This window comes from Talaromyces marneffei, chromosome 1 (assembly GCF_009556855.1).
Source record: "Talaromyces marneffei chromosome 1, complete sequence".
Lineage (NCBI taxonomy): Eukaryota > Fungi > Ascomycota > Eurotiomycetes > Eurotiales > Trichocomaceae > Talaromyces > Talaromyces marneffei.
In genome coordinates this window covers 2407171-2417011 of record NC_072348.1, presented here as the reverse complement: position 1 = coordinate 2417011, position 9841 = coordinate 2407171, and the positions used below count along the sequence as shown (strand labels likewise).

Below are 9841 nucleotides of genomic sequence, written 5' to 3'. Positions count from 1 at the left end.
TGCACAAGTCTAGTGCGCTTTGAGATGTTCTCCTGAACATCAGAACACCTCCCCCGATTCGGCGCGTGATTGGTTCGTTGGGCGGCGAACACCACCCACCCTCTAGGACCGAACTGAATAGCATGCGGGAGGGCGAGGAGGCGCCAAGGATCAGACCGCTTCGACCGTTCGACGTGCAGAGGATACGTAGTACAATGTGCATACGTGGTAATACGGTAGCATGACCGTTGGCTGTGACTTGAGAACGTGGGTGATTGCGGTATCACATAGCTGTACTAGCTCTACGGAGCATGCAGTAGTTTATACTACGTATGGTATTCTGTATGAAGTGCGGATAGTTTACTACGTAAGAGCACGCACGAGTCGAGTAGTTAACTAACTTACCGAGTCCTGTGTAAGTTACTGTACTGTGTAAGTTACTGTACAGTGACACTATCCTATCCACTGTGCAGTGTGCACAATAGACAAAGGCAGCGCTGCATCGCCACACTCGCTCTGAAACTCTAAAGGGAAGTAATCTCGGCGGCAGCCAATCACACTCGCCAGCGGAAACCACTGGACTTAACCCCTGACTAACACGGCGCTGGGCACTGACGTTACCACGGCATCTCGCCCAAGTCACTTTGCCATCCTGCTGTCAGCATGTCACTCTGCTCCTTCATACGTGTGCAGCGACTCGTCGGGCACGGAGTCCTGGACACGACGGCCGCAACAGCGTCGGTCTGTCTGTAGTACGTTCGAAATATTCTGGCAGGACCGTTCAGTGTGCGGACTCGGCTACAGCGGCGCGCTCCGAGACAGTGCGAGAGTACATACTGAATACTACTTAGCACTCAATGGACTCAATGAGACTTAATGCGACTTAATGCTAGTTCTTAATGCTAGCTCAACACTAAACAGCATTAAACACGCTCGCTGATTGGCCGTTTCAAAACAGACAATCAATTCCAAGCCTATTGAAGGACTATGGCCGTGGGCCGCGCTCTGAGTGGCGTTGGCCGAGAAAACGCTAACTTCACTAACGCTTAAGCCGGTCCATTGAGGCCCCCAGGCCTCCTGCGATCTTCCATTTCTAATTTCCCACTCCAACTACAAAGACCCCCCGAGTCGCTCTCTCTTCCTTCTTTCTTCTTTCCCTTCACTCACTCACACACACTCAGACTTCTCTGTTGCCCAACTTGACCTCGGTCGCCCACACTCTTTTCAACCCAACTACCAACGCTCTTTCAGCAACCCCAACTCTTCAACTCTCCTCAACCTCCTTCACGGAACTTTTCTAAACCCAACCAACAACAAACCATCAAAATGCGTTTCTCCTTGGCTGCTCTTGCTCTCTTCGCTGGTGCCTCCATGGCCCAGATCACCGTCACCAGCTACGACGTTGAGACCATCACCTCTTGCGCTCCATCCGTCACTAACTGCCCTGCTCGCGCGACCTCTGTCCCTGCTGCTGTGACCTCCGTCCCCGTTGCTCCTGCTCCCGTCAAGGCCGTGAGCTCCTCTGTCCCCGCCGTGGCTCCTTTCCCCGTGGCTCCCTTGAGCAGCTCCGTCATCACCGTGACCACCTGCGTGCCCACCACCATCGTCTCCACCATCACCTTCACTCCCACCGTTACTCCCGTCGTTGCTGTTGGCACTGGCTCTCCTAAGCCCGTCAGCTCCAGCGTCGCTGTTCCTGGAAAGTCCACCACCACGTAAGTCTTCTTCTACCGAGTAGTATAGTTGGATGTGTATATTCTGACAGATTACAGCCCCGCCGCTCCCAAGTTCACTGGTGCTGCCAACGCCGTCAGCGGTTCCATCATGATGGCCGGTGCCGCCGCCGTCGCCGCCGTCTTCTTGGCTTAAATTTCGTGACGACCATGGACATAGTCGGGTGGGACATGTTCTTCCGCCTGGGGCAAGTTACGTGACGTTGTTGTATTCAAGCCTTTGAATTCAATTTTGTGTGATTTTTTGACTTCTCGATATATCCTTTTTGGGAATTAACGGATAGAGACTTGTAATGTGGTGTTTCTTCCGCCTTTTATTGTACATTTTTGAGGAATCCAGTCAATACGACCCATTTTTTTTTCCCCTATCCGTTATTCCCATTTTAACTATTCTATTACCATCTTGATAAAATTCGTGATATCCTCTCATCGATGTACTGCGTAGTGCGTGACTGGGTGACTTGCATATGCAGGTACCGTCCGTAAAATCTCCGTACTACCCGGTGGTGAGTCTGGTGACTGCAGATTTTAATTAAACGTGAAACAACGGGCGCTTTTAGCCTGTTGCCTAATCTTGAATCTTGTAATCTTGGCATTTAACTAGTTAGTTAACTAGTTATCGAATTAATCATATTATTCAATCATTCGACCTGGTTATTGTCGACTCGGCAGTAGTTTACTACACTGTACTATGATATGATTGCTTAATGAGTACTTGTCTGATAATGCCTGAGGTGATCGGTATCCCACGGGAGATAGCATCATTGATCCCTTGTGGAATGCTGATGGTGACGGATCATATTCATAGCTCATAGCTCTATTTATTCCTCCTCCATACTTTATCGCGCCAGATCCAACGAGTCATCGTACCGTCTCGCTGATTGGTCGTTCGGTCCGCCTGCCAACAGTACGCCGTCAGCGTTTCAGTAGAACTGTAGTAGTTCAGTAAACTACAGAATAGTTAAATACTGAATGACGATAACACAAGAATCCTCCGTCCTCTTCGCGGATACTGGATACACGTCCAGTTATACGTACTCTGTATGTAGTATGCCGCTCAGAGAAAAAGAAAAAATATCCTCCATATCGTCGTCGGTGGAGCATGCTGCTTTTTATAGAAATTCTCCCACGATTCGGCCCATTTGGGGCGGGATATAATCGCACGCACTTTCCTCTTTTGGGCCGTCTCCTATACAGCTTACCAGAACATTGGTGACCAACAACGCATACGAACTTACTCTAATTGTCATGGAATAGGAGAATCAGTGATGCTCTGCAAGCAAGAGCCAGTTCCATCCACGATAGCACCCGTTGCCACCGATCATTGTCAGTATTCTTCCACAGTATTTAGTTAACTAGTTATACTCGAAAGTATCGCCACTTGGTAATCACCGCCACTGCATGACTTGCTACAGTACATAGTAACTGACTACTCACTGTTCAGTAGAAAAGCATAACCTAAAATAGACAGCTGATAACTAACTTGGCTAACTAACTAACTAACTAACTTCACTGCTGCGGACTGCGACTGACTAAGTCGGTGACCCCCGCCAACATCGTTAACTAGTTAATGTTAACTAATCCATGTCCCAACGTCCAAGCCATCCATGATCCACGAAAGTCGCCGCCTCACTAGCACAGATACGACGACGACACCAACGTAACATCCTTCGTCCACCTGGTGAAACACAGTTAAACTACATACATAAGCTACTGACTGATATGGGGGTTTGAATCCTAGTACAGAGTAACTTACAGTAGTAAGTAACTCCTAGGTCTATGCACAGATCAGGTTGGTTCGTTCAGGGCACATCCTAATCTTAGATTCAGTTCCCAGCTCCTCCTCCATCCGTTTCTTCCAGGCTGCCGAGACGTGTGACGAGATTTTTGTCTTGCAGCTCTGCTCCGGGTCTTTGCTGCTCTTCGGCGCTTGATGAGACCGACTCTTCCTGATTATATATTGTCGACTTGTCGATCTCAAGGACAAGCTATATCATCATTACCTAAGTGATAGGTAGGAGTGATTAGTTAACTAGTAAGTAAACAACAACAACAACAACAACAACAACAACAACAACATGGAGGACCTATCCTCCCTCGAAGGCCCGCCAATGCAAGATGGTCGCTTCACTCCTATTTCCTTCCCAATGTCGCCAGTCTCGCCGGAGAATACCTACATCGCATATAATCCCTTGCGAGACGTCCCCGTGTCGCCACTGACGTCTGCTACGCGATCCGTTTATGCCAGGAGCTCTATATCCAGTATTCCAGTACGCTTTTCTTCATTTTTTTTTCTAAAGAAGGACTTGATACTGACTACCTGTCCAGGGAGCAAATCAAGTCACACCCCTACGCAACTCACGAAGTCACTCCGCCCTCCGTGACGTGACAGACGTCCCACCCCGACCAGCAAGCACAGACAACGCCAACTGCACCAGCACGCCCTTTTGGCTTTTAGTCAACGGCAGCCTCGTCTGGGTCGAAGAATTGCAACTATGGGTCCTATGGGACGATGTAGTCACCTCCCACAATCTAGGCACCTATTACTCTCAACAACAAACCCGCCAGCAACAACAGCAGCAGCAACACCAGGAGCAGGAGCAGGAGCAGGAGCAGCAACAACAGCAGCAGCAGCGGCAGAGTGGTCGGGGCATAAGAACGTGGAAGAGTCTACCGCCACTACCACACGAGGTCCATCATCTGCTGCCGATTCCGATGGACGTTGGACCGAGTTTTGATCCGAATGATCGCATACAGAGGCGAGATCCTTTCGGTGCGCAGAATAATTTGACGAATGCGCGGATTCGCTTGCAATGGGCCAGTTTGGCTGGTCAATTAGGTTTGTACCCCCCCTACCTTTGACACAGGCAGATATAAGCTAAAAGGATTCAGCTAACTTAACTTAACCGTTGAAGCTCCTCATATTTCGTCGGCGGATAGAATACCGACGGATCCTCTACCACAGCATAGTCATACGGAGTTATATCCACAGTCATTACGGCCGGCGCAGCCATCGCCTCCCCAAACGCAGCCATCCCAACAAGGCAATAGTTATCACTACTACACGTGACCATTGCGATAATTCGCTTCGTAATATCTAATGGAGATGGAGAAGAAAGGATACTGTACGAGATGCATTTTCGACCGGTCTATGGAGTTCATTTATTTCTTTTTGTTTTTGCTTTATTTCTGCATTTTCCTAGCATGGTGTTCTGGGTAGGTTACAGACTCAGACGTATCGATCCATCGCATCGCATCCTCGGTCGTTTTACTTCTTTTCATATATCGGACAGACCCTTGAAAGGCGCTGCTGTCACATGGGCGCAGAGATCACTGCGAATATTCTCTTTTCTATACTTCTGGACATAGGCTATACCCAAAGACAGCCTGTCGCGGATTCTGATACATCACGATCAGCAACTAATAAATATAAAATATCTTATCTTATGAATGATTGACGTATTATAATCCTCCCTCCCGTGCTTGTTAACTAGTTATTTCTCTAGAATATGACATATACTAAACTCACGGACTGCGTTCGTTCCTTCTTGTACTGCCTAAATGGACTTTTTCTGAATCAGGCCTGTATGGAAGGGACCGAAAAGGGCGGTGTTCAGTTTCAGCCTTGTATTTGTAATTCCTCTGTCTCAGATTGTGTCCTTTGCTCCCCTACGTTTGAGGTTCCTTTTCCTCTTTTTTTTTTTTTTTTTTTTTTTTTTTTTTTTCATGTCTCGTGGCTTGCGCTTTTGCTAACTTATCTATGGTGAAGTATTCTGAAACCGGCGAGGCACATGTGTATTGATGGGACCCCCTGAACGGTGGTGGCAAACCACACAAAACTAATAGTATACGACGTGTCGTATAAACCCGGAAATGTATTTTCCATGTGAACGAAGATTGAGAAGAGAAGGGGGGAAAAAAAAAATACAAATCGAGACTGACTCAGAGAGATTGACTGTGATTACTTTTTTACTTCTTTTAAGTTACTCAATTCAGTCAATCTCTCTATCTCTCTCTCTCTCTCTCTCGTGGTATTGTTGTGTTGGTTGCTGTGCTGTGCTGTCACCCCCCGGCGGCTATGCTACTAACAGTCAAGGAAGACAGAAGTGGAGCGAATTGTCGAAATCTGATACACTGGTGCAGATTAGCCATCATTCCCCTAACGACATGTACGGTGGTCGCTAAGTAGTGCTACTACGTAGTTGGTACATACGTAGTTAACTTTGTATGTACGAATGTTTGTATGTAGTATGTAGGAATCTTGCAACGAGATGTATCGTCCAATCGATTCAGGATTTTTTCGATTCGTATGGATCAATCACGTCTTCGATTGATCGCTATTCTTGGATCTGATCGTTGTCATGCCATGTCAAGCTAAATAAAGGGTATGAGTGCGAGCGAACAGCTCGTTATCATTCGATACCGTGTCAATTCCTCGTAGTTACTGGCTGACAAACCTAACGACATAGGTGGCTAAAAGAGCGTGAGTTTGAGGTTTGAGGATGCGTTCGTTCGCTTGACTTGACGGCGTTCATCCTCAGCCATCCATCAAAAATAATATACCCAAATCAATCAATACCTAACTAGTAACTTATTTTGTGGGACCCTGACCTGCCTATCTTAGACTACTAGGCCTATCTATCGTGGCGGATGATCATATTCAAAACAGTTAACCTCACAGTTCGTCTACGTACTAAGTTTCTGAACCTCCGTGGCGGAGTGGTTCGTGACATGTGCCTCGCTAAACCCTAATCGAGCTTAAGATCCAAGATGCAAATATAGTTAGTTATATGTCTGGAGGGGTAGGTACAGCACATGAGACGTGTACACAAATCCTAATTCACGGGGTTTGTTGTCTGTCGTTGTCGTCTTGCTGCTGCTGTCTTGCCAGCCTCATTAGATTAGATTGATATTTACACTCTCTGTCCTCTTTCCAGTCTCCTTTTTCTTTTTCTTTTTGATGTTCCACGTTCTTTTTTTTTTTTTTTTTTTTTTTTTGAATATCAATTTTCTTACATCCTGGTTATAGAAAACCTATATTTTCGATTCTCTGGAGCTGGCTCCATTCTTTTTCTTGTTTATTCGTTGACATTACCTTTATTAATCATATTAATCTTTTTGACGACACTTACCTGGCCTCGGAGATGCCATGACAGTCAACTTGTGGACCATAATCAAGATGAATAATAATCATGGATACCGACGGTACGTATGCCTCCATGTGACGATGGCAATGCTGATGAATTGCGTCGCCCAGAGATCATTTGCACTCGCCAGCGGAATTGGAATCGGCAGGACCTATACCAAGACAACGTCCTCAACAACTACAACAACTGTATCAAAATCCCCTAAATGCAGTCAGAAAAACAATGTCGACAATGGAGACACTCGGCATTCGTTTACCACCCCCGGGCTTTCGCGCACAAGACACTCCCCAGACGACAACGGCATATCAGCAACCGTGGCGACATGACGCGGTGCCAAATGTACATATAACACCCCCCAATGCAATGCATCAACCAACGCCTCAATCATACGAGCAACCATACGACTCTCTAACTGCAAGTTGTGCCCAATTTCAGACGGGTTCTGATCATTTCGAGGAATGCGGGCTATCATATACCCCTTCGTTGAGTGGACGTATGTATTCCTTCCTGGCACCTCGTTATCACGTCGACTGAGCAGGTAAAGTGACGATAATCTGTTAGACGACCTCGCCGATGGTGAATCTCAACTGTCCAATCTTTCGTGCACTATGCCCTGTCAAGATGAGCATTATCCAGCCATGACCGGTTTCATGAGATACCCAGAAATAGACCCCGAGACTCTCTATCCGTTCGATTACAACAACATAATTCAGCACCCTTCGTCTTCCTCGAACCCAAACCCCATGATGATACGACCGTTGACTTCAGAAGAGTTGAACATACCTGGATTCTCGATGACATCATTCTGCGATCCGCCTTATCAGGGTACTTTGAACGAGTTTTTCATACCAAACTCGGCTCCGTCGGTCTCACCTATTCCTTCTTTGCATGTGCAGCGGCCGCCGTTCGATATGACCCAAGATTTTCGCCAATACGACGATTCTCATCATTCTCACAGTAAGAAGCGATCGGCAACCGAAAGTCCATCGATAGAGTCGCACGTATCAAAGAAACCGAGAATGATTCTGACACCCACGCTCAAGACTCCTTCAGGTCATATCCAGAAGCCACCACCTGTACAACAGCAACAACCACCACCACCACCACCACCCATAAGCTCTGTCCAAACACGAAACGAGATGTTGTCGAAACTGATTATTCCACCAACCAACGCTGCTGGCAGACCGTCAATATCGCCATCATCACCAATACCATCACTACCACCACAACAATACCAACAATACCAACAATATCAACAAACCCATCAACTTGCACCACCCTTCTTACTCCCATCAAATGCAGATAGCAGCGGCGTGCCAATGAAGCCAATCCACTCATCGATGCGAAGAACAGTCTCAACATCTTCAAGCGACAGCTACAACAAACATGCCGAGAGCAACAAAAAGCTTTACGTTAATCCCCTGAAACCTCCCGACCTACTAGGCCCGCTGTACGAAGAACAAGAATCACCGCCAATCAAGGACATGACCCCCGACGATCCAGAGATGATTCCGCACAAGCAAAACCTGCGATTCGAGAACGACCTGTACACACCTAAATGGGTGCGCGGTCATGGAAACAAACGTGAAGGATGGTGCGGAATCTGTAAGCCGGGGCGATGGCTGGTTCTAAAGAATTCTGCATTTTGGTACGACAAGAGCTTTTCACATGGCGTCAGTGCTGTGACGGGCAAGGCATTTGAAGGGCCAAAAGAGACTCGGAGAATCAAAAGGATGAAGAATGAGGATATCGGTAATAACTGGGCAATTGGTGGCGGCAGTAGTGAAGGTGGCCAGGTCTTGACGCAAAGATTCGGTAGCAAGACAACTACCACCTGGGAAGGACTCTGTGGCAGCTGCAACGAGTGGATTCCGCTGGTGAGCAGCAAGAAGAAAGGGACCACATGGTTCCGGCATGCGTACAAGGTTTGCTTTTCGAAATCAAGGATACGAGGTTAGTTTGCTAATGCCAATGCCAATTACAGTGTCAAAGTCAGTTCAAAGCCAGGGAGAGGGAGGCAGGTAGAGACATTAGGAGTGCCTTTTCGGCGTCTCCTTTGCCGTCGACGACTGCGACTGTTTGATTTGAAAGAAGGAGGTTGATGATAATGGAACGGCCGATAGATTTGACGTAACTTCGTCTGTATATGATTATGATATGAGTTTAATGAGACGATATTATTGCAATTCCAGTTAGTAGAGATGACTTGATAGGATAAAGAAGTGTTCACTGTTGTGGTTGAGAAGAAAAGGAGACTTCAATGTTGTCATCCCAATCAGGAATAGCGCGAGGTCTGCCAGGTCGCGACTCCGATTGGCCGAAGCTCCTTAAGACATTTTTCATGTTGACATCTTGGGATTCTTTCAAGAATAAGTTCTCCGTTGCAAGCATTCCTGGCGCATTCGTTCAATGCGGCCGGGTTGACATTTCTGTAATTCATTGACATCGGCGGAGGCATGGAAAAATACAGTCATTTGATCAACATGATTGCCAGTGAGTGGTTGACAGCCATGCCCTGGAAAAAGAGCGCCCATCTTCCAATAGAACCGCAATTCTCTATCTCTAACGAACTACGTAACTTACAACAGCCTCCGGAATATTAGAGGCGATATCGTTATACTCAGCCATTCGATAGTCTGACATGATGCACTTTGCCACAGCTCGATGAGCCAAAATATTCAGCCATACGACTGCTCACAGGCCAAGTGGAGCAAAAAAAAAAAAAAAAAAAAAAGCAATGACTTGACTCGAGTGCGGATTCGAATGGTCGGTGAAAACAATAACAAACAGATTGACGGATGCATTTCATGGATCAGTAATACAGAGAGTACGGAGGATATAGGCAAAGAGAGATTGTCGACTGAACAAGGATACAAAGGAGCAGTCGTGGAAGTGGCAGTGGTCGCTGGATGCCTTCAAGCCAGCGGACCATAGTTAATAACTAGTCGACATTATGATATATCCCCTGCCACTAAAACCTAG

General features: G+C 46.9%; 3 protein-coding genes across 3 annotated transcripts; all 3 read left to right on the top strand.

Moving 5' to 3' along the window:
• Positions 1 to 1305: 1305 nt before the first annotated feature.
• On the top strand, positions 1306 to 1848 carry EYB26_000893 (uncharacterized protein; the record flags this gene model as incomplete). Its single annotated transcript, XM_054260207.1, has 2 exons — positions 1306 to 1694; positions 1752 to 1848. 2 exons carry the CDS (start codon positions 1306 to 1308, stop codon positions 1846 to 1848), a joined length of 486 nt encoding a protein of 161 aa, XP_054116182.1.
• A 1942-nt stretch (positions 1849 to 3790) lies between these two features.
• On the top strand, positions 3791 to 4782 carry EYB26_000892 (uncharacterized protein; the record flags this gene model as incomplete). The annotated part of the gene is made up of 3 exons (XM_054260206.1): positions 3791 to 3982; positions 4041 to 4551; positions 4628 to 4782. The coding sequence occupies 3 exons, from the start codon at positions 3791 to 3793 to the stop codon at positions 4780 to 4782; spliced, it is 858 nt and encodes a 285-aa protein (XP_054116181.1).
• Positions 4783 to 6861: 2079 nt separating this feature from the next.
• On the top strand, positions 6862 to 8942 carry EYB26_000891 (uncharacterized protein; the record flags this gene model as incomplete). Its single annotated transcript, XM_054260205.1, has 4 exons — positions 6862 to 6917; positions 6970 to 7352; positions 7421 to 8784; positions 8844 to 8942. The coding sequence occupies 4 exons, from the start codon at positions 6862 to 6864 to the stop codon at positions 8940 to 8942; spliced, it is 1902 nt and encodes a 633-aa protein (XP_054116180.1).
• Positions 8943 to 9841: the final 899 nt, after the last annotated feature.